Source organism: Callithrix jacchus, chromosome 8 (assembly GCF_049354715.1).
Source record: "Callithrix jacchus isolate 240 chromosome 8, calJac240_pri, whole genome shotgun sequence".
Lineage (NCBI taxonomy): Eukaryota > Metazoa > Chordata > Mammalia > Primates > Cebidae > Callithrix > Callithrix jacchus.
In genome coordinates, this window is record NC_133509.1 from 108,934,571 (window position 1) to 108,960,134 (window position 25,564).

The following is a 25,564-nucleotide window of genomic DNA, read 5'->3' on the forward strand; positions in this document are numbered from 1 at the left end:
GGAGGATGAGGTTGTAGTGAGCCAAGATTGTGCCACTGCACTCCAGCATGAGAGACAAAGTGAGACTCTATCTCACAATAAATAAACTACACTACATTTGGAAACTTCATCCCACGAAATCACTGATACAGGATAGCTGCCTCGCCAGATTCACATCTTAAATCACTCCCTTTGGCTGATTCTCCTACAGCAAATGAGCTAGACATGCAGATCAAACTAAGTAATTCAGAATGGAAACAACTCTTCAGATTCTGAGTGTTAACAGCTCCTTGCTTTGTCCAACTCTTGGTCCCTCTTCTCCCTTGGAAAGTGAATTAGAGGCATTCTACGCAGCAGCCTGCCTTCCTCTCTGTGACTGCAGTTTCTTCAGAGGTCACCCATATTTTGTATTAATATACCATTGTAGTTTTTGAAAAACCTCCCCTGCTTCTATCTCTATTAAGTAAATGTTTTTCTTCCAGAGATTTCAAGAGAGAAAAAAAGCATGCTAGGTATCTGTTTTCACGGAAAAAACAAAAATCTGCAGAGTCATACCAGGTATTCAGTGCAAAACCAAATAATAGATTTCAGAGAAAACAAAGGATAAACAAATAGAACGCCCCTTTCTGCTCTCAGTAACTACATTCTGACATCACTTCCAACCATAATTTTAAGAATATTTTAAAATGGCATTAGGCTTTAGTTATCTTATTTAAAAATTTTTTTTTTGAGATAAAGTCTCATCCTGTTGCACAAGCTGGAGTGCAGTGGTGCAATCTCGACTCACTACAACCTCCACCTCCCAAGTTCAAGCAATTCCCCTGTGTCAGCCTAGTAGCTACGATTACAGGCACATACCACCACATCCAGCTAATTTTGTATTTTTAGTAGAGATGGGTTTTCACCATGTTGGCCAGGCTAATCTCGAACTCCTAACCTAAGGTGATCCACCTGCCTCAGCCTCCAAAAGTGCTGGGATTACAGTGTGAGCCACAGCGCCCGGCACATTAGTTATTTTTAAATAGCTTACATTTATAGAATGACATCCTATTTTCCACAACCCTAGTCTGCACAGCTTGCTCATTCATTATGTTAAAAATCTTTGTTAAAATCTATGTTAAAAATATGTCACCTTCTCAGTGAGACCTTTCTTGTCCACTTTATTTAAAATTATAACCCATCTGACCACATACATGTTTTTCTACCTTCCTTTTTTGTTTTTCTCCACAGGATTTTTTTTACCATCGAACACATTATATAATTTACTTTTATTTTCATATTTCCTGTTTCCTGCCACCTCCATGCACTATGTGAACTATAAATAGGTAGGCAGAAAAAAAAAATTTTTTTTTATAGAGTCTCGCACTATTGCCCAGGCAGTGAGGTGCACTCTCACCTCACTGCAACACACTCTGCCTCCCAGGTTCAAGTGATTCTTGTGCCTCAGCCTCCCAAGTAGCTGGATTACAAGCATGTGCCATCATGCCTGGCTAATTTTGTACTTTTAATAGAGATGAGGTTTTGCCATGTTGGCCAGGCTGGTCTCAAACACCTGGCCTCAAGTGATCCACCCGCCTCAGCCTCCCAAAGTGCTGGGATTATAGGCGTAAGCCACCTTGCCCACCCCACAGGCAGGAATTTTTATGTTTGCTTTTTATGCACTCCTGGTGCTTGAATAGTGGTGTGAGCACATCGTAGATGTTGAATTAATGCTCCAAAGGGATAAACAATAACCCAGTAAATTCAGGCACTAGATCTCACCCATTTAATAAAAATGTAACGGCTGGTCAGGGACAGTGGCTCAGGCCTGTAATTATGCCAATGCACTCCAGCCTGGGTGACAGAGCGAGACTTTATCTCAAAAAATATATAAAAATAAAAATAGTAATAGCTGACTGCTTTCCAAAAGATTACCCAGCCACTAAAAAAAATCACAATTCCAAGCTTCCAGGAAAGGTTTTCCAGACATTTGTCAGTTATATGAAGGTGACATTAACCCAAATGTGTCAAGTTTTATATGTTACTCAAAACAGTGCAGATAGGTGTACTTTTTGTAGACTAGGGAGATATGCACACAACAGTACATTTAAATCCACTCCTTTCAGAATTGGCTTTCTCATTATCTCCTGCTCACTCTTATTCACCCCCAAAAAAGCCCCATGTCCAATTCTTTTTGTTGAGACTCTGGTGCCAGCCAGTGTTTGTCACTATGTCTGTCTCCTTCTATGGTCTCTTGTGTCTCTTTATACATGGAGTAAACATGAATTCTCCCCACTCAGCCTTCCCAGAGCGTCACACTCTGGCTTCTCTTCTTCCATGTCACTGGAAGCCTGAGACCACAATCCCAGAGGACCTGGGCCCCATTTGTGTGCTCACCTGCTTGTGTCTGCCTGTTCCCTGAGTCCTTGCTTTCGCTGCCGGCTGCCTTTTGCTCTTTGCTCCTGTTTCAGCTCTTCTTAAGCAAGCCTCATGAATCACATTCACCTTTGTGCCAGTTTGCAACTAAACAGTGTGGCATTTTGCTAACTCACTCCTTTCTCTATCCTTCCCTCCTCCCTTACCTTTTCTCTGGGTACAGAAGTGGTCCATCTACTTTTATGATAGTTAACTGCCAACTAGTAGGACTATTGCTTATAGGGCGGAAGTTGCTCAGGAACTCATTTCTGTGTTTTTGTTAACCAAAAAGAAAAGTTAATAGCACTTCTCAATACCTTCCATCCCTAACACACAAGTTAGAAACCTGGTTGGAATATAACTTGGTCTCTTTTTCTTAAAGTCCCAGACTTTAGAAACCTGGGACCTGGGCATTGAACTAATTAATAAGCACTTACTGAGTATCTAATATATACCAGCCACTTGTGCTAGGTTCTTGATATACACAGAGGAATCAGATTATGGGCTCAGATGCAGAAGAAATGTCATCTTACTAGAAAAAACATGACTAGGCATGGTGGCTCATGTCTGTAATCCCAGCACTTTGGGAGGCTGAAGCAGGAGGATCACTTGAGGCCAGGCTTTAAAGACCAGCCTGGGCAACACAGTGAAATCTTTTCTCTACAAAAATTAGAAAAATTAGCTGGGCATGCTGGCATACCAACTGTAGTCCCAGCTACTCAGAAGGCTGAGGTGGGAGAATTGCTTGAACCTAGGAGGTCAAGGCTGCATGAACCATGATTGCATTACTACACTCCAGGCTGGATTACAGAGCAAGACCCTGTCTCAAAAACAGCAGCAGCAGCAGCAGCAACAAACAACCCAGGCAAGTAAACCTACTGTGGTAAGTTCTCTGACAGAAATGCACACAAAGTGCTATAGGCGCAGATACAAGGGACAAGAAACTCAGGTTGGAAGGGGAAAGGTAGAGGTGGGAAAGGACTGGGAGACTTCTTGAGGGATGAGAGGCAGGAATTATCCTGGGAAAATGACACAAGGAGAATTCTGAGAACTTCAAGTATTAAGAGCTTGGTATAGCTGAAATACTTGGAGGTGTACCAGAATAAAGAGGGCCAGTGTGAGGAAAGATGGCTCTGGAAGCAGACAATCAGATTTCAAAAGGAGTAGACTCCTTTTTCTTTCCCATGGTAACATGTGATTGTTAGTTAGGTCTTTCTATTCCCTCCCTAAGCAAACATCATTATTGATTGACTTGGATAAAATGACACAGTATTTCACAACAGTGGAAAATAATGGAATGAGATAGGTGATTAGAAAGGTCCACTAAAAAGTCTAAAAAGAGTGAAATGTAGGCCGGGCATGGTGGCTCACGCCTATAATCCCAGAACTTTGGGAGGCTGAGGCAGGTGGATCATGAGGTCAAGAGATCGAGACCATCTTGGTCAACATGGTGAAACCCCGCCTCTACTAAAAATACAAAAATTAGGTGGGCATGGTGGTGTGCGCCTGTAGTCCCAGCTACTTGGGAGGCTGAGGCAGGAGAATTGCTTGAACCCAGGAGGTGGAGGTTGCGGTGAGCTGAGATCGCGCCATTGCATTCCAGTGTGGGTAACAAGAGCGAAACTCAAAAAAAGAAAAAAGTGAAATGTAAAAGATCCCACTGACAATTCATCTGAGTTCCACAGCTAAGCTAGCCTTAACAAGTTAAGAATTAAACATAAGGCAAGTTTAAAATGTAACTAGAATGAAATTTTTAAACAGTAAGCTGAACTATGGAACCAATATAGTCAAACCACCCAGTGCATAAATAAGCTGACCCAAGCCAAGCCAAACCAAGGTAAATCTAATAAACTTTAAGTTCAGGACAGGCTGCAGCAGAGTGAGCAATGCCTCATTTGAGGATTTAACTTAAGACCTACCCGCTCAATACAAAGGGCCACCGCCCCGACACACCTTGCTATCTGAAGGATGTCTAAGGTGGGGTGTGTGATACCTTTTGTATTCCCAAAGCTAAGTATTAATATTAGGCCTGGAACATGTTGGACACAAGTAATTTAATCCCAAATGGACTTAGTACAATTAGGCTAATGGAACACGCAGGCAGAATAGGGCAAGGAGCACCCACTTTCCCAGTGTCCCACCATGGCCTATATATCACATGTCTGACTCCCAATTTCCCTCCAAACCAGCACAAGGATAGGGCATGTGAAGTCTATTTATTCACATATTAATTCATTCATTTGGCCATTCCAGAAATTAGCAATTGCTTACTGCTGCTTACAAGTACAGCATGCAAAGATAAATCATCTCAGAAACACTTAGAAACTATACTAAGTTGGAAAAAAAAATACATGTCCATAAATTACCTCCACAAAGTGAAAGTGTGTCAAGCAGCACAGTTATTATGCTCTGAAACTTCAAAGCTGGGATGACACAGAAGGCTCTGTGAAAAAGATGGCATCACAGGAGGAGCCCGAGGAGGGAAATGAACTACAACAGGAAAGGAATGCTTTTCAGGAATTAAACCATGAATCAAGACATGGATGTGGAAAAGGGATGGGGGCCCCTAGGGAATAGTGAATGGATCAGTTTGACTATAGCAGGAAATAAAGTTGGAAAGTTAGACTGAGGTCACATAGTAGAGGATACCAAATACTCAGCTAAGGAGTTTGGACTTTACTCTGCAGGTGATAGAAAACACCAAAGATACTGAGCAACGGAGTATCCAAATAGGAATCTGGTAATTACATGTAAGGACTGCAGTCAGGAGCCTTGTCAGGACCACTCAACTGCTTATTTCTACAAATGTTTACTGATGCCTATTAAGTGCTAGGAGCCAGAAAATTAAAGGTGAGGAAAACAGACCTTTTTATTTAAGATGCTGAATCTGGCAGAGGTGGCAGACATATATACAATTAACCATAACATTTTAAACTAAGCATAGCCGGGCGCGGTGGCTCACGCCTGTAATCCCAGCACTTTGGGAGGCCGAGGCAGGTGGATCACGAGGTCAGGAGATCAAGACCATCCTGGTCAACACGGTGAAACCCTGTCTCTACTAAAAATACAAAAAATTAGCTGGGCATGGTGGCGCGTGCCTGTAATCCCAGCTACTCAGGCGGCTGAGGCAGGAGAATTGCCTGAACCCAGGAGGCAGAGGTTGCGGTGAGCCGAGATCGCGCCATTGCACTCCAGCCTGGGTAACAAGAGTGAAACTCCGTTCCAAAAAAAATAAAAAAAACTAAGCATAAAAATGTTAAAGGGGTGAGCCACAGTAGCCCCTGCCAGTAATCCCAGCACTTTGGGAGGCAGAGGTAGATGGATCACCTGAAGTTAGAAGTTTGAGACCACCCTCGCCAACGTGGTGAAATCCCATATCTACTAAAAAAACAAAAATTAGCCAGGTGTGATGGTGTGCACCTGTAATCCCAGCTACTCAGGAGACCGAGACACAAGAATTGCTTTAACCTGGGAGGCAGAGGTTGCGGTGAGCCGAGATCGTGCCATTGGACTCCAGCCTGGGTGAGAGAGTAAGACTCTGCCTCAAAAAAAAAAAAAAGGTAGGCCAGGTACAGTGGCTGACACCTATAATCCCAGCACTTTGGGAGGTCAAGACAGGTAGATCGCTTGAGCTTAGGGGTTTGAGACCAGACTAGGCAACATGATGAAACCCTGTTTCCACCAAAAATACAAAAATTAGTCAGCATGGTGGAATGCACCTGTAGTCCCAGCTATTTGGGAGGCTGAGGTGGGAGAATTGCTTGAGTCCCCAGGGAGGCAGAGGTCACCATGAGCCAAGATTGCACCGCTACACTCCAGCCTGGGTGAGAGTGAACCCTGTCTCAAAAAAAATATATATATGAATATATATTTTTATGATTTATGACTATATAATTTATATATGAATATATATTGTTTATGAATATATATTCATAAATATATGAAAACATATATATATGAAATGGCTGGGGGCAGTGGCTCAGGCCTGTAATCCCAGCACTCTGGGAGGCTGAGGTGGGCGGATCATGAGGTCAACAGATCAAGACCATCCTGGCCAACCTGGTGAAACCCCCTCTCTACTAAAAATACAAAAATTAGCTGGGCATGGTTGCACACACCTGTAGTCCCAGCTACTCAGGAGGCTGAGGCAAGAGAATCGCTTGAACTCATGAGGCAGAGGTTGCAGTGAGCCGAGATTGCACCACTGCACTCCAGCCTGGCAACAGAGTGAGACTCCATCTCAAAAAAAAAAAATTAGCCTGGTGTGGTAGTATTCACCTGTAGTCTCAGCTATTTGGAAGGCTAAGGTATAAGGAGCATTTGACCCTGTGAAGTGTAGGCTGAGGTGAACTATGATTGCACTGCACCACTGACCTCCAGCCTAGGCGATGGAGTGAGACCCTGTCTCAAATAATAATTAAAAGCCAATGTCCTCAATAATTTTTTATATGAATTTGAGAAACAAAAAGTAGGAGGGTATAGGAATGGGTTAGCACTTAATGCAGAGGATAAAGACTGTGGTCAAAGGAACATAATCTGAGATTTAAAAAAAATAGTAACCAATATTTATGGAGATCTTAGCAGTTGCCAAGGACAATGTTAAGTATTCCATGTAAATTAACTCATTTAATTTCACATTACCACTCTGTGAGTTAGGTGCTAATATTAAGATTCCCAATTTATAAGTAAGAAAACTGAGCTTAGAGAAACTAAATATCTTAAGGTCTTTTAAGTGAAAAGGGCCAGAAATCAAACCCAGATGGTTTAATTCCAAAGCCACATTCTTAACTACTAGGCCGCCCAAGGATTATCTAGTATGGCTCTTGGAAAAGACAGATATAGGAGTGGGAGGAGAGTACAGAGCAGAGAATGATCTGAGATGAGGCTGGAAAGTGAGACTTCCATCAGGATGTGAAAGTCTTACAGTAGTCTGATCTTCCTATATTCAATCAAGAGCTTATTTATGTAGAGACAGAGTCTCACTGTTACCCAGGCTTATCTCGAACTCCGAGCCTTATGCAATCCTCCAGCCTCAGCCTCCTGAGTAGCTGAGATAACACGGTCGAGCTACTGTACTCAGCTAATCGAGAGCTTTTGAAGATCTTAGCTTCTTGCTGTTGAATACATTTCCAGAATCCGATCATTTCTGACCACTTCCATTGCTACCACCTTTGCCCAAGCTACTATCACCTTTCATGTGATTTACTAATATCGTCCTAACAGATCTTCCTGTTTTTATCCTCACCCTGCGGAAGTCATTCTCTTGCCTCAGCCTCCCAAGTAGCTGGAGTTACAGGCACCCACCAGCATACCCAGGAAATTTTTGTATTTCTAGTAGAGATGGGGTTTTGCCATGTTGGCCAGGCTGGTCTGGAACTCCTGACATCAGGTGATCCACTCGCCTCAGCCTCCCAAAGTGCTGGGATAACAGGTGTAAGCCACCGTCCCTGGTCTATCTCACCATTTCTGTGGTTTGGGAATTTGAGAGTGGTTTAATCAGATAGTTTTGACTCTGAGGCTCTCTTGAGATTGTAGTCAAGATGTAGGCTGGGGCTGCAGTCATCTGAAGGCTTGACTAGGCCTGGAAGACCCACAACTCCAAGACAGCTCACTCAATGGTTGGCAAGTTGATGCCAGATGTGGGCAGGAAGCCTCAGTAGCTCCCCAGGTAGATCCTCCATAGGACTGCTTCAATGTCTTTATAACACAGTGGCTGGCTTCTTCCAGAGCAGTCAATCCAAGAGCAGGGCAGAAGCAGTAATGTCTTTTATGAGTTAGTCTTGGAAGTCATACACTATCATATCCCTATATTCTAATGCTCTAATGCTCGCACAGACCAGATGACATGTACGAGGGGACTACACAAAGGCATGAATATTAGGAGGTAAGCATCACTGGAGAGCATTATGGAGGCTGGCTATTGTAAGCTGTAACCGATATTTGTGTAATATTTTGTAGGATTTTTTTCCAGTATACCATATATATATTTCTATAAACACATCTTACATACTTATTTTAGAAGCTGCATGTTGAGCTCTCTAGGTGGGCAGTTAAAGGCTGTGGTCGGCTGCCAGAGCTCCTGGCTGTGGGGCCTGAACTAGCAGAGGACCTGGTGAGCACTGAGTTCGGTCACAGAGAAGATATGCTGGTAAAGATTATGACTTCCACTCACTCCTTTGTGCCTCCTGGTGTTTATCCACATGTCCCTGCATGATGTAGTGAGGCTCCCCTCTCAGGAAATCGAAGAACAAAGGAGGGAGGGATCCAGATGGCCGAGTAGGAGCAGCTCTGGATTGCAGCACCCAGTGAGAGCGTGGAGGGACGTTCACTCAGAGACCCCATCTGAAAGTCACCAACTACAAAGACCACAGGTAAATAAATCCACAAAGTTGGGAAGAAACTGGCGCAAAAAGGATGAAAACACACAAAACCAGAATGCCTCTCCTCCTCCAAAAGATCACAATTCCTCACCAGCAAGGGAACAAGGCTGGATGGAGAATGAGTCTGATAAATTGACAGAAACAGGCTTCAGAAGGTGGGTAATAAGAAACTTCTCTGAGCTAAAAGAACATGTTCTAACCCAATGCAAAGAAACTAAGATCCTTGAAAAAAGGTTTGATGAAATGCTAACGACAATAAACAGCTTACAGAGGAATATAAATGAACTGATGGAGCTGAAAAACACAACACGAGAACTTCGCAAAGCATACACAAGTTTAAACAGCCGAAATGATCAAGCCGAAGAAAGGATATCAGAGGCTGAAGATCAACTCAATGAAATAAAACCAGAAGGCAAGATTAGAGAAAAGAGTAAAAAGAAACAAACAAAGCCTCTAAGAAATATGGGATTATGTGAAGAGATCTAATCTACACTTGATAGGTGTAACTGAATGTGACAGAGAGAATGAATCCAAGCTGGAAAAGACTCTTCAGGATATTATCCAGGAGAACTCCCCCAATCTAGCAAGGCAGGCCAATATTCAAGACCAGAGAACACCACAAAGATATTCCTCAAGAAGAGCAACCCCAAGGCACATAATCGTTAGATTCACCAGGGTTGAAATGAAGGAGAAAATGCTAAGGGCAGCCAGAGAGAAAGGTCAGTTACCCACAAAGGGAAGCCTGTCAGACTCACAGCAGATCTCTCAGCAGAAACCCTACAAGCCAGAAGAGAGTGGGGACCAATATTCAACATCCTTAAAGAAAAGAACTTTCAACCTAGAATTTCATATCCAGCCAAACTAAGTTTCATAACTGAAGGAGAAATAACATCCTTTACGAACAAGCAATTGCTCAGAGATTTCATCACCACCAGGCCTGCTTTACAAGAGCACCTGAAAGAAGCACTAAACACAGAAAGACACAACCAGTACCAGCCACTCCAAAAACATACCAAATGATGAAGAGCATCGACACAATGAAGAAACTGCATCAAATAACGGGCGAAACAACCAGCTAGCATCAAAATGGCAGGATCAAATTCACACATAACAATATTAACCTTCAATGTAAATGGGCTAAATGCCCCAATCAAAAGACACAGACTGGCAAATTAGATAAAAAGTCAAAACCCATCAGTGTGCTGCATCCAGGAAACCCATCTCACATGCAAGGATACAGATAGGCTCAAAATAAAGGGATGAAGGAGGATTTACCAAGCAACTGGAGAGCAAAAAAAAAAAAAAAAAAAAAAAAAGTAGTTGCAATCCTAGTCTCTGGTAAATAGACTTTAAACCAACAAAGATCAAAAAGACAAAGAAGGGCATTACATAATGGTAAAAGGATCAATGCAACAAGAACTAATGATCCTAAATATATGCGCACCCAACACCGGACCCAGATACGTCAAGTTCTTAATGATTTACAAAGAGACTTAGACTCCCACACAATAATACTGGGAGACTTTGACACTCCACTATCAATATTAGACAGATCAACGAGACAGAAAATTAACAAGAATATCCAGGACTTGAACTCAGACCTGGACCAAGCAAACCTAACAGACATTTACGGAACTCTCCACCCCAAATCCACAGAATATACATTCTTCAAAGCATCACATCACACCTACTATAAAATTGACCACATAATTGGAAGTAAATCACTCCTCAGCAAATGCAAAAGAACGGAAATCATAACAAACAGTCTCTCAGACCATAGTGCAATCAAGTTAGAACTCAGGATTAAGAAACTCACTCAGAACCACACAGCTTCATGGAAACTGAACACTGGCTCTTAAACAGTGACTGGGATAACAATAAAATGAAGGCAAGATGTTCTTCCAAAGCAACGAGAACAAAGACAACACACCAGAATCTCTGGGACACATTTCAAGCAGTGTCTAGAGGAAAATATATAGCAATAAATGCCCACATAAGAAGCAAGGAAAGATCTAAAATTGACACCCTATCATCAAAATTGAAAGAGCTAGAGGAGCAAGATCAAAAAAACTCAAAACCTAGCAGAAGACAAGAAATAACTAAGATCAGAGCAGAATTGAAGTAGATAGAGACACAAAAAACCCTTCAAAAAAAAATCAATAAATCCAGGAGCTTGTTTTTTGAAAAGATCAACAAAATAGACCACTAGCCAGATTAAATAAAAAAAGAAAAGAGAGAGAATCAAATAGATGTAATAAAAAATGATAAAGGGGATATCACCAGATTTCACAGAAATACAAACCACCATCAGAGATTACTACAAACAACTCTATGCACATAAACCAGTAAATCTGGAAGAAATGAATAAATTCCTAGACACTTGCACCCTCCAGACCTAAACCAGGAAGAAGTCAAAACCCTCAACAGACCAATAACAAGGGCTGAAGTTGAGGCAGAAATTAATAACCTACCAACCAAAAAAAGCCCAGGTCCAGATGGGTTCACAGCCGAATTCTACCAGACAAAGAGGAGCTGGTACCATTCCTTCTGAAATTATTCCAAACAATCCAAAAAGAGGGAATCTTTCCCAAATCATTTTATGAGACCAACATCATCCTGATACCAAAACCTGGCAAAGACTCCACAAGAAAAGAAAACTTCAGGCCAATATCCATGATGAACACAGATGCAAAAATTTTCAGTAAAATACTGACAAACCGACTGCAATCGCACATCAAAAAGCTTATCCATCGTCATCAAGTAGGCTTAATCCCAGGGATGCAAGGCTGGTTCAACATACGCAAGCCTATAAACATTATTCACCACATAAACAGAATCAAATACAAAAACCACATGATTATCTCAATTGATGCAGAGAAGGCCTTTGACAAAATTCAACAGCGCTTTATGCTAAAAACCCTCAATAAACTAGGTATTAACGGAATGTATCTCAAAATAATAAAAGCTATTTACGACAAACCCACAGCCAATATCATACTGAATGGGCAAAAACTGCAAGCATTCCCTTTGAAATCTAGCACTAGACAAGGATGCCCTCTCTCACAACTCCTATTCAATATAGTATTGGAAGTTCTAGCCAGAGCAATCAGGCAAGAAAAAGAAATAAAGGGTATTCAATTAGGAACAGAGGAAGTCAAATTATCTCTATTTGCAGGCACATGATTGTATATTTAAAGACCCCATCATCTCAGCCCAAAATCTCCTGAAACTGATAAGCAACTTCAGCAAAGTCTCAGGATACAAAATCAATGTGCAAAAATCACAAGCATTCCTATATGCCAATAACAGACTTAAAGAGAGCCAAATCAAGAACAAACTGCCATTCACAATTGCTACAAAGAGAATAAAATACCTAGGAATATAACTAACAAAGGAGGTAAAGGACCTCTTCAAGGAGAACTACAAACCACTGCTCAAGGAAATAAGAGAGGACACAAACAGATGGAAAAACATTCCATGCTCATGGTTACAAAGAATCAATTTTGTGAAAATGGCCATACTGCCCAAAGTAATTTATACATTAAATGCTATCCCCATCAAACTGCCAATGACCTTCCTCACAGAACTGGAAAAAAACACCTCAAACTTCATATGGAACCAAAAGAGAGCCCACATAGCCAAGTCAATTCTAAGCAAGAGGAACAAAGCTGGAGGCATCACACTACCTGACTTCAAACTATACTACAAGGCTACAGTAATCAAAACAGCATGGTACTGGTACCAAAACAGAGATATAGACCAATGGAATAGAACAGAGGCCTGGGAGGCAACACCACACATCTACAACCATCTGATCTTTGACAAACCTCACAAAACAAGCAATGGGGAAAGGATTCCTGTTTAATAAATGGTGTTGGGAAAACTGGCTAGCCATGTGCAGGAAGCAGAAATTAGACACCCTTCCTGACACCTTACACTAAAATTAACTCCAGATGGATTAAAGACTTAAACATAAGACCTAACACCATAAAAACCCTGGAAGAAAATCTAGGCAAAACCATTCAGGACATAGGCATAGGCAGGGACTTCGTGACTAAAATACCAAAAGCAATGGCAACAAAAGCCAAGATAGACAAATGGGACCTAATCAAACTCCAGAGCTTCTGCACAGCAAAAGAAACAGTCAGTAGAGTTAATCGGCAACTGCCAGGCATGGTAGCTCACGCCTGTAATCCTAGGACTTTGGGAGGCTGAGGTAGGTGGATCACCTGAGGTCAGGAGTTCAAGACCAGCCTGGCCATCATGGTGAAACCCCATCTTTAAAAAAAAAAAAAAAAAAAAAAAAGTGAATCAGCAACCCACAGAATGGGAAAAAATTTTTGCAATCTACCCATCTGACAAAGGGCTAATACCCAGAATCTACAAAGAACTGAAACAGATTTACAAGAAAAAAACAAGCCCATTCAAAAGTGGGCAAAGGATATGAACAGACACTTCTCAAAAGAAGACATATATGAGGCCAACAAACATACGAAAAAATGGTCATCATCACTGATCATCAGAGAAATGCAAATCAAAGATATCATTTCACACCAGTTAGAATGGCGAACATTTAAATATCTGGAGACAACAGATGCTGGAGAGGATGTGGAGAAAAAGGAATGATTGTACACGGTGGGAGTGTAAATCAGTTCAACCATTGTGTGGCAATTCCTCAAGAACCTGGAAATAGAAATTCCATTTGACCCAGCAATCCCATTACTGGGTATATATCCAAAGGATTATAAATCGTTCTACTATAAGGACACATGCACACGAATGTTCACTGCAGCACTGTTTACAATAGCAAACACTTGGAACCAACCCAAATGCCCATTGATTATAGACTGGACAGGGAAAATGTGGCAAATATACACCAAGGAATACTATGCAACCATAAAAATGATGAGTTTGTGTCCCTTGGAAACCATCATTCTCAGCAAACTGACAGAAGAACAGAAAATCAAACACTGCATGTTCTCACTCATAGGTGGGTGTTGAACAATGAGAACAAATGGACACAGGGAGGGGAGCATTACACACTGAAGTCTGTGTGGGGGAACCAGGGGAGGGACAGCGGAGGGTGGGGAGTTGGGGAGGGATAACATGGGGAGAAATGCCAGATATAGGTGATGGGGAGGAAGGCAGCAAACCACATTGCCGTGTATGTACCTATGCAACAATCCTGCACGTTCTTCACATGTACCCACAAACCTAAAACGCAATAAAAAGAAACTGCATGTTATTCCAATGATATTTTTTGTTTATTCTTAGAAAAAAAAATATAGAAATAAGATGGACTGGTGGCTCACACCTGTAATCCCAACACTTTGGGAGGTCGAGGTGGGTGGATTATCTGAGGTCAGGTGTTCCAAGTCCAGCCTGGCCAAGATGGTGAAACCCCATCTCTTCAAAAATACAAAAATTAGTCAGGATTAATGTCAGGTGCCTGTAATTCCAGTTACTTGGGAGGCTGAGGCGGGAGAATTGCTAGAACCTGGCAGGTGGCGATTGCAGTGAGCCGAGATCGTGCTATTGTACTCCAGCTTGGGCAACAGAGCAAGACTCCATCACAAAAAAAAGACAAAGAAAGAAAGAAAGAGGCAGGGTTTCACTATGTTGGTCAGATTGCTCTCTTCCTGGCCTCAAGCAATCCTCCACCTTGGCCTCTCAACGTGCTAGGATTACAGGTGTGAGCCACTACACTGATTGATATTAACTATTAAAAATGAACAACTGGGCTGGGTGCAGTGGCTCAAGCCTGTAATCCCAGCACTTTGGGAGGCCGAGGCAGGTGGATCACGAGGTCAAGAAATCAAGACCATCCTGGTCAACATGGTGAAACCCTGTCTCTACTAAAAATACAAAAAATTAGCTGGGCATGGTGGCGTGTGCCTGTAATCCCAGCTACTCAGGAGGCTGAGGCAGGAGAATTGCCTGAACCCAGGAGGCGGAGGTTGCGGTGAGCAGAGATCGTGCCATTGCACTCCAGCCTGGGTAACAAGAGCGAAACTCTGTCTAAAAAAAAAGCCAGGCATGGTGGCTTACAGCTATAATCCTAGCACTTTGGGAGGCAGGTGGATCACCTGAGATCAGGAGTTCAAGACCAGTCTGGGCAACATGGTGAAATCCCATCTCTACTAAAAATACAAAAATTAGCTGGGTGTGGTGGTGCACACCTGTAATCCCAGCTACTTGGGAGGTTGAGGCAGGAGAATCGCTTGAAGTCAGGAGGTGGAGGTTGCAGTGAGCCGAGATTGCGCCACTCCAGCCTGGGAGACAGAGTGAGACTTCATCATGAACAAACAAACAAACAAAAAAAAACAAAACAAACAAAATGAACAATGTTGATTTGACTTTAAACTTCTCTGAAAATATCATACCCCATCACCTGAAGCTTTCCATTTTCTATTATAGTCATAATATTTTACTTAAGGAAAATAATTAAAGTCAGAAAAACCAGTACTCACAAAATGTACTTTTTTTTTTTTTTTTTTTTTGGAGATGGAGTCTTGCTCTGTCACCCAGGCTGTAGTGCAATGGCACAATCTCAGCTCACTGCAACCTCCTGGGTTCAAGCAATTCTCCTGCCCCAGCCTCCTGAGTAGCTGGGATTACAGGTGCGTGCCACTATGCCTGGCTAATTTTTGTATTTTTAGTAGAGACAGCGTTTTACCAGGTTGGTCAGGCTGGTCTCCAACTCCTGACCTCATGATCCACCCACTCAGTCTCCCAAAGTGCTAAGATTATGGGTGTGAGCCACCATGCCTGGGCTGTACTACTTGTTTTTTTGTGTGTTTTTTTTCCTTTTTTTTACCATGTCCTTCAGTCAGCTGTACTACTTGTTTCTAAAGGTGGAAATGAATTTAAATATCTCTTTTTTTGAGATGGAGTTTCACTCTTATTGCCCAGGCTAAAGTACAACGGTGCAATCTCAGTTTACCACAACCTCCGCCTCTTGGGTTCAAGTGATTCTCCTGCCTCGGCCTGCAATGTAGCTGGGATTACAAGCTTGTACCACCATGCCCAGCTAATTTTGTATTTTTAGTAGAGACAGGATTTCTCATCAGGCTGGTCTTGAACTCCCAACTTCATGATCTGCCTGCCTCAACCTCCCAAAGTCCTCAGATGGTATAAGCCACAATGCTGGACCTGAAATTTTTTTTAACTCAGTTTTTCTTAGATTGTTGTTAAGGACTTACATATAATGAGACCAATGAGCATGGCACCTCCTGGGGGAAGACACTGAGCAGAAAGAACTTCCAACAGGTAGAGAGGGAAGGTCCTTGCTCCAAATCTGACCATGTTTCCAGAGTAGATTCACAGATCAGAAGGCTAGTGGAATGATATATCCTTTTATTTTTTCTTTTTTCAGACAGCATCTTGTTGTGCCCAGACTGGCCTCAAATTCCTGAGCTCTAGTGATCCTCCTGCCTCGGCCTTCCTAGTAGCTGGAATTATAGGCTCATACCACCATGCCTGGCTGGATATATCCTTTAAGGTCTAACTCTAAAATAAAGTACCGTAACTCCCAATAAAGCAATGAGAATTGATGTAGCTGGTAGTTACCAACAAATATATAATTCTTTCCTATAAACAAGTCCCTTTTTTCTTTTTTTGAAGATGGAGTCTCACTCTGTTGCCAGGATGAATAAAGTACAGTGGTTTGATCTCGGCTCACTGCGACCTCCAACTCCCGGGTTCAAGTGATTCTCCTGCCTCAGTTTCCCAAGTAGCTGGGATTACAGGTGCTTGCCACACAATGCCCAGGTAATTTTTGTATTTTTAGCAGAGATGGAGTTTCACCATGTTGGCCAGGATGGTCTCAATCTCCTGACCTGGTGATTAGCCCACCTTGGCCTCCCACAGTGCTGGGATTTCAGGCACTTTGAGCCATCACATCAAGTCTACAGGTCACTTTTTTATGTACATTATTTCATTTCAATCAAAACATCATTAGTTAAGTGTCAAAAAGGCCCATTCTGTACAACGAACCCATTTGGGTGTAATAATAAAATGAGTCAGGCAGTGCATGACCTCATTCTCCATTGTTTCAGGCTTGACTTCAATACAGTAATCACTCAGGGGAAAAGCTGTTGCTATTGTTGCCTCTCTTCACAAATCAGGAGGTCTTTTCTTGCCCATTCATTAAGAATCAAAGTCCTTTAGATAAGAAGATAGTACATTTTCTGTATAAACAAAAAAAAAAAAGAAGATACTATCAATCAGGAGGGGGTTCATACTGCCCCAGTGAAAAAACACAATGAAAATCTGAGGTGACAAGCTCTCTCTCCCTCCAAACCCATATCCATCGTGGGAGCCACTATTTAAAGAAAAGTAACTGCCACTAGGATCAGTGCCACTGGGCATCATTTATACTGGATTTTAACTGAGGGAACAGAATAAAAACATATTTTGCCTTTCTTGTTATCAACTGAAAAGTAGCTACTGCTTCAAACATGTTAAAGCAAAATGAAAAACATGAGAAAGATGAAATATTACAATGATAATTTCATGTATAAAGGGAAGGAAGACGGGTTCTCCACAATTACATTTTCCCAAATTTGTCTTTCCCCTACCAAATATGCTTTTAAGATGCTTTCCTTCTAAATACCAAAAAAAACCCTGGGGTTTAAAAATAAATTTTATTTTTATTGACAGGGTCTTGCTCTGTCACCCATGCTGGAGTGCAGTGGAGCAATCACAGCTCACTGCAGCCTTGAACTTCTGCGCTCAAGCAATCCTCCTGCCTCAACTTCCCAGAGGGCTGGGACTTCAGGCATGAACCACTGCACCCAGATAATTTTTATGTGTTTAAAAATTTTTTTTTTTTAATTTTTATTTCTTTTTGGGAGGAAGGCAGGAAGGGAGGGAAGGAGGATGGTAGGGAGGAAGGAAGGAAGGGAAGAAGGGGGGAGGGAGGGAGGGAGGGAAGGGAAGGAAGGAAATCAAGCAATGAGAGAGACATTGTCGACCTGGATCTAGAGGTTTACACGTTGATTTCTTTTTTTTTTTTGAGAGAAGGAAAGAAAAAAAAAAATAAGTAAAGGAGAGGAAGAAAGAGGAAGAGAAAGAGGGAGAGTAAATGGAAATATTGCTTTATTCTGAAAAAAATTGGGTATTAATAATGGCCAATCAATGTTTCATTTAAACCTATGGGTAGGTGTGATGTGGTATTGACAAGAATGTATATTTTGTGTATTTGAAGTGGAGAGCTCTATATTTATGTGTATTTGAAGTGGAGAGCTCTATAAATATTTATTAAGTTTACTTGTTCCGGACATGAGTTCGAGTCCTTGATATCCTTATTAATTTTCTGTCTCATTGAATCTAAGTCTCTATGTATCTGGGTGTTAGGATCGTTAGTTCTTGTTGTTGCATGATCCTTTTACCACTATATCTTTGTTGCTTTAAAATCTATTTTATCCGATACGAGAATTGCAACTCCTGCTTTTTATTTATTTATTTATTTTTGCTCTCCATTTGATTGGTAAATCTTTCTCCATCCCTTTGTTTTGAGTCTTTGTGTATCCTTGCATGTGAAACAGGTCTGGATATAACCTGCCGTTGGGTTTTGGCTGTGTCTTTTGATTGGGGGATTTAGTCTATTTAAATTTAGGGTTACTGCCATTTGATGTTGACTGGCTGTTTTATCCATTCGTTGGTGTAAATTCTTCTTTATGTTGGTGCTCTTTACTTTTTGGTGTATTTTTAGAAAGGCTAATACTGGTTGTTTCTTTCTGTGTGTAATGCTTCTTTCAGAAGCTCTTGTAAAGCAGGCCTGGTGGTAATAAAATCTCTGAGTACTTGCTTGTTCATAAAAGATTTTATTTTTCCTTCAGTTGTGAAGCTTAGTTTGGCTGGATATGAAATTCTGGGCTGAAGGTTCTGTTCTTTGAGGATGTTGAATATTTGCCCCCACCCTCTTCTGGCTTGTAGAGTTTCTGCTGAGAGATCTGCTGTAAGTCTGATAGGCTTGCCTTTGTGGGTAACATGACCTTTCTCTCTGGCTGCCCTTAGTATTTTCTCCTTCGTTTCAATCCTGGTGAATCTAACGATTATGTGCCTTGGGGTTGCTCTTCTTGAGGAATATCTTTGTGGTGTTCTCTGTATTACCTGGGGTTGAATGTTGACCTGCTTTGCTAGTTTAGGAAAATTTTCCTGAATAATATCCTGAAGGGTATTTTCCAGCTTGGATTCATTCTCTCCGTCGCATTCAGGTACACCTATCAAACGTAAATTTGGTCTTTTCACATAGTCCCACATTTCTTGGAGACTTTGCTCATTCCTTTTTATCCTTTTTTCTCTAATCTTTTCTTCGTGTTTTATTTCATTAAGTTGGACTTTGACCTCTGATATCCTTTCTTCCGCTTGAACAATTCGAGTGTTTAAACCTGTGCATACTTCTCAGAGTTCCTGTATTGTATTCTTCAGTTCCATTAATTCACTCATACTCCTCTCTAAGTTGTCTATTCTCAATAGGATTTCATCAAACCTTTTTTCAAAGTTCCTAGTTTCTTTACATTGGGCTACAACGTGTTCTTTTAACTCACCGAAGTTTGTTATTATCCATTCCTTGAGGAGTGATTCTGTCATCAGGATGCGCTCATTCTCCATCAAGCCTTGTTCCATTGTTGATGAGGAACTGATCACCTTTAGAGGGAGAGGCGTTCTGACTTTGAGTATTCTCAGCTTTTTTACGCTGGTTTCTTCCCATCATTGTAAATTTATCCTCCTGCCATCTTTGAATTTACCACCTTTCAGATTAGGTCTCTTGAGTGGGCGCCCAGGTTGTTAGTTCCCAGGGCCAGAGCAGCAGCGTTAAAACTGATGGTGCTTTTCTGCCCAGGATTCTCCTGTCTGGCTTCCTTCTTGTGTCCGTAGTAGGCGACTCTGCCTTCCCGGGGCTCCAAACCTCGGTCAGAAGGGGAACCAGTCCCGTTTACTCTGCCCCGAGCGCTGCCGCGCAGAGGTGCTGTCACAGCCGCTGCCGGGCTCTGGTGTTGTGCTGGGGGCCCTTGTGGGTCCTCCGAACCTGTTTACTCTGCTCTGAGAGCTGCGCGCTGAGGTGCCGGCGGAACCGCTGCGCCGGCCACGAGAGTCTTGCTGGCCACCTGTGTGTTTCCTCCACTGGGGGATCTTCTGCTCCGTGAGCGACCAGAATTTGTCTGAAAGTGTGGCGTCCTCTCGTTCTCTGCGCCTTCCCTGAGAGCTGCAATCCCGGGATGTTAGTGATCAGCCATCCTGGATCCATCCTTAAAATTTTTTATAGAGGAAGGAGTCTTGCTATGTTGCCCAGGCTGGTCTCAAACTCCTGGCCTCAAGTGACCCTCCAGCCTCAGCCTCCCAAGTCCCAAAACTCTCAAGGGATTACAAGCATGAGCCACTGCACCTGGCTCCACTTTAACACTTTAACAGTGTTACCAAACACTATTTTAAAATGAGCTGGATGTGTGGTAAGAGTGGCTGAGGTTGTAGTTTGAAAGAGAAGAAAGTATAGGAGAGGTAAAAGAGCTTAAGGGTATCAGACTACAAGTCAGGAGATGAACTTGGTGATCTAGCTTCCAAAGCCTGAACAGATTAGAAATGAAAATGTAGAAAGAGATAACTGAGTCAAAAATTGGCATACTGATAGCAGTATGTAAGTACTGCTGTTTCCAATGTGAATTATATCATTTTCTATAGGGCAATTATAGTTTATTTATACACACACACACACACACACACACACACACAAAATCAGGGTCATGATTATGATTATCAGTTATATTTTCCTGTAAACCTGAGATGCTTCCGGGGGCTACAGGACTGTTTGCCCTTCTGTCTCTAAATGGTCCCAGACTGCTATGCTTTTCGAGCTAGCTTCCTCTGACATCGTGCTATTATCATGGATTGGTGTTGCCATGTGCCCAACTCCATAAACCACCATTACCTCCTAATTTTCTTTTAAAATCTGTTGTAGGATGTAAATCAGGGAGCCATAATTATTAGAATTTCATGTCAATATAAGCAAATGAGGGCCTCTCCAATGGAATAAGGGTACTGGACTTTGTGACAGGTCTTTCAGTGCCTTACAGACCCTTTTCCATCTACTGTGAGCTCTCGGCTAGGAACAACAAAGCAGAATTTGCAGAAATCTGACCTATGAAAAAGTGAAGTATTCTTTATATAGGTTACTTACCAATTTTTTCTTTCCTTCTGAGTTTTCTCCTTTGTTCCTTCAACTATTATATCACTTTTTCAACCTGTGTAAGATGTACATGGATAATTATAAGAACAGTTTCTTTTCTTTTCTTTTCTTTTTTTTTTTTTTTAAAGAGATGGTGTTTCACCATGTTGGCCAGGATGGTCTCAATCTCCTGACTCGTGATCCACCCACCTCGGCCTCCCAAAGTGCTAAGATTACAGGTGTGAGCCACCACGCCTGGCCCAGTTTTCTTTTTTTTTTTTTTATCTGCTGTCAATATGCCTATTTTTGACTCAGTTATCTCTTTCTACATTTTCATTTCCAATCTGTTCAGGTTCTGGAACCCACATCACCAAGCTCATGTCCTGATTTGTAGTCTAATGATCTTCAGCTGTTTTTCCTCTCCTACATTTTCTTCTCAAACTACAACCTCAGCCACTCTTACCACACATCCAGCTTATTAAAAAGTCACTAAAAGCAAAAGAAGCAAGTCATACTCCCTGTAGAAGCTGGTGTATATGTGTGTGTAAAGGTGGAGAAAGCAATGACTAAGGAGCTAATTCGTTAAGTGAAGTACATAGACTGGGCACAACAACTCACACCTGTAATCCTAGCACTTTGGGAGGTTGGGAGGTCAAGGCAGGTGGATAGCTTGAGCTCAAGAGTTCGAGACCAAACTAGGCAACATGGTGAAACTCCATCTCTATAAGATATACAAAAATTAGCCAGGTATGGTGGCATGTGCCTGTAGTCCCAGCTACTTGGGAGGCTAAGGCAGGAAGACTGCTTGAATCTGGGAGGTCAAGGCTGCAGTGAGCTGAGATCGAGCTGCTGCACTCCAGCCTGGTGACGAAGTGAGACCCTATCTCAAAAAAAAAAAAAAAAAAGTACATAAAATCTAGTTTATGCTTTTTTTTTTTTTTTGCCATTAAAATGCCAGCCATATGTTCTGCAGTATGATCAATGAGTGGCTACTTACATGCATGAGTATGTGGTTAAAAGGTACCAAGAGGTGGAGGGCTTGGTGGCTTACGCTTACCTCTCAGCACTTTGGGAGGCTGAGGTCAAAGAATTACTTGAAATATTTGAGTTTATATGTTATTTTCTAACCCCTCAGGAACAAAAAAGTTAAACTTGCCTACACAACACAAATCTAAAGATTACACAGTCAAGACAGGATTTGAATTATGGATTTGACTCATGCAACCAATATTATAAATTTTAACTATAGGGCCTCCAAAGTAAGCTTTTTTTTTTTTTTGAGATGGAGTCTCGCTCTGCTGCTCAAGCTAGAGTACAATGGCATGAACTTGGCTCACTGCAAACTCTACCTCCTTGGTTCAAGTGATTCTCCTGCCTCAGCCTCCAGATTAGCTGAGATTACAGGTGCTCACCACCCTGCCCGGCTAATTTATTTTTAGTAGAGAGGGTGTTTCATCATGTTGGCCAGGCTCGTCTCGAACTCCTGACCTCAAGTGATCAGACTTGACCTCCCAAAGTGCTGGGATTACAGGCGTGAGCCACCAAGCCCAGCTGGGACTCATTCATCTTTGAAAACTGATTACTTAGCAGAGTACAATCTGGCATATCTTTTTAATTAATGTTAAATAAATTAAATACATACATCTCATCACTCTCCTCAAAAATTTCATTCATGTCCCACTGTCCACAACAGAAGTTACAAACTCAAATACCCACAGGGACTAGGCAGGAAATGTAAACAAGTAAAGATGTGTGTAAGATAAAAGGAACTGGTGGGGATTATGTAAACCTGAAAGCGTATGTCCCATCTAAAGGGGCAGCTTCTTGCTGTTTCCACCAATTGCTACCATAATGAAATGTAGACCCCCATACTGCCAGGTCTTTGATTTTTCAAGGTAAGCTGAAAGCACAGATTTCTCTGTAAAATCTGCTTTTTCTTTTTTTTTTAAAAAAAAAAGATGCGGTTTCACCTTGTTGGTCAGGCCGGTCTTGAACTCCGGACCTGAGGTGATCCGCCCACCTTGGCCTCCAAAGTGCTTGGATTACAGTCAGAAGCCACCATGCCTGGCCACATCTGCTGATTTTTAAATGACAACAACCAATTTCACTTAGAACCCCCCAAAAACCCACCATTCGGGCCAAACAAAACACATTCTATGAGCCAAATCCAGCCAAGTCACATTCTATGAGCCAACTAGAGCCAAGTCACAAGTTGGTGGCTCTAGTCTGCAGGATAAAAGACAAACTCCCTGCCTGACATTCTAAGTCCTTCACAATGAGTTCTCAGCCTACCTTTTTAGAGTTTTCTGTCTACTCATTCCATACAACAATCCTCTGCTCTAGTTTAGTGGTTCTGAAACTTTAGCATGCATCAGAACCACCTAGAGGGCGTGTTAAAACATAGATCGCTGGGCCTCATTGCGTGGGGCCTGTGAAACTGCAGTTCTAATAAGTTACTAGGTGATGCTGATGCTACTAGTGGTCTGCGGACCACACTTTAGGAACCAATGCTCAAGTTAAACTACTCCCTATTTTAGGGATACTCTGAATTGTACTCACATTGTTCTAACTTCCTGGAGAAATTTCCCTCTCCTTTCGGTCCATCTCCTTCTATAAACTTTCCCTGACTACAACAGTCTTAAATGCCTACAAATTCTATACCACTTAGGGTCTAGGCCATGCTTGGTCAACCCACAGCCCACGGGCCGCATGCAGCCCAGGACGGCTTTGAATGTAGCCCAACATAAATTTGTTTCTTAAAACATTTTGAAATCTTTTTTGTTATTGTATTTTTTATCTCCTCAGCTATTATTAGTGTTAATATATTTTATCTGTGAGACAAGACAATTCTTCTTCCAGTGTAGCCCAAGGAAGCCAAAAGATTGGACACCTTTGGTTTACACCATCCTTCTTTATCAATCGCTGCTTGGTACTGTTTAGTGTTTGTTTGTGTATGGGTGACAATGAGGTTGTATATTCTCAGAGATCAACATCCAGGTCAGAGCTTTATACATCTGACTGTAAACAACTTGAGGGCAAGGGCCTTCTCTTGTTCCTTACTGTTCCCATCAAGTTATCAGACAGGCTGGTATACATTTATACATTTGGTATTCATTAAATCTTTCTTAAATGAATGAACGTTTGACAGATTCATCACATGCAAATGCAGACAAGTGGGCCAAAATATGGGTAATTTTTGCTTTTTTTTATTAAAGAAAATAAAGATAGGGTCTTGTTATGTTGCTATGTGGTCAAGGCTGGTCTCAAAATCCTGGGCTCACACAATCCTCCTGCCTCAGCCTCCCAGTGCTAGGATTACAGATATGTGTCACTGTGCCCAGCCCAGGTAAGTTTTCTTAGAGAACTTTTAGTCTGTGGCTCCGTTAGGATGGACAACTAATAAAAATGGGATATTTTAGGCTGGCGCAGTGGCTCACGCCTGTAATCCCAGCACTCTGGGAGGCCGAGGCGGGTGGATCACGAGGTCAAGAGATCGAGACCATGCAGGTCAACATGGTGAAACCCCGTCTCTACTAAAAATACAAAAAATTAGCTGGGCATAGTGGTGCATGCCTGTAATCCTCAGCTGAGGCAGGAGAATTGCCTGAACCCAGGAGGCAGAGGTTGCGGTGAGCCAAGATCGCGCCATTGCACTCCAGCCTGGGTAATGAGTGAAAACTCCGTCTCAAAAAAAAAAAAAGGGATATTTTGCAAATAAAGTACCAATAGTTAATAATTATTTGTAGGCATAGTGGTACATGCCTGTAGTCCCAGCTACTTGGGAAGCTGAGGTAGGAGGAGCTCAGAAGTTTAAGTTCAGCCTGGCAACCTAACAAAACCCCATCTCAAAAACATATGGCCAAGTGTGGTGACTCACAACTATAATCCCAGCACTTTGGGAGGCTGAGGTAGGAGAACCATCTGAGCCTAGGAACAACATACTAAGACCCAGTTTTCACACATACACACACACAAGTTAACTGGGCCTGGTGGCTTGAGCCTGTGGTCCTAGCTACTCAGGAGATTGAGGTGGGAGGACTGCCAGAAGGTTGAAGCTGTAGTGAGTCATGATTGCACCACTGCACTCCAGCCTGGATGACATAGTGAGACCCTGTCATTCATTAACAAATACATTAAATCAATAAATAATTATCTGTGGAAATAGATCTTATATATAAGTAAAATAGTAAATTTGTTTTTGTTTTTTTTTTTTAAGATGGGGGTTTCACGATGTTGGTCAGGCTGGTCTTGAACTCCCAATCTCAGGTGATCCACCCGCCTTGGCCTCCAAAGTGCTTGGATTACAGGCGCGAGCCACTACGCCCGGCAGTGAATTTAATTTTTTTTTTTTTGAAATGGAGTCTTGCTCTGTCACCTAGGCTGGAGTGCAGTGACACGATATTGGCCCACTGCAACCTCTGCCTCCTGGGTTCAAGCGATCCTCCTGCTTCAGCTGCCCAAGTAGCTGGGACAACAGGCGGGTGCCACCATATCCAGCTAATTTTTCTATTTTCAGTAGAGATGGGGTTTCACCATATTGGTCAGGCTAGTCTTAAACTCTTGACCTTGTGATCCAATCACCTCGACCTCCTAAAGTGCTATAATTATACGCATGAGCCACTGCGCCCTGCCTAAATTTTTA

At 42.1% G+C, this 25,564-nt stretch overlaps 1 protein-coding gene across 50 annotated transcripts in view; it reads right to left on the reverse strand.

Annotated features, from left to right (window-relative positions):
* The window catches only part of ENTPD5 (ectonucleoside triphosphate diphosphohydrolase 5 (inactive)), a 68,718-nt gene that overhangs the window by 39,000 nt on the left and 4,154 nt on the right, over positions 1-25,564 (reverse strand). For 17 of the 50 annotated variants that reach the window (XM_078335429.1, XM_078335424.1, XM_078335421.1 and 14 more), the window contains exon 3: positions 20,935-20,998. The exons of 4 other annotated variants lie outside the window; for them this stretch is intronic. Coding sequence is in view for 11 of the 46 variants with exons in the window: in XM_078335394.1 (XP_078191520.1) it covers positions 13,926-13,967; positions 16,791-16,795 (47 nt within the window). In the remaining 35 variants the exon portion in view is untranslated. Of the gene's footprint in view, positions 1-2,355; positions 2,412-8,545; positions 8,730-13,925; positions 13,968-14,067; positions 14,162-16,790; positions 16,943-20,934; positions 20,999-25,564 lie in introns of those variants that run through there. 29 more of the 50 variants (XM_078335433.1, XM_078335400.1, XM_009006320.5 and 26 more) reach the window with 7 other exon arrangements.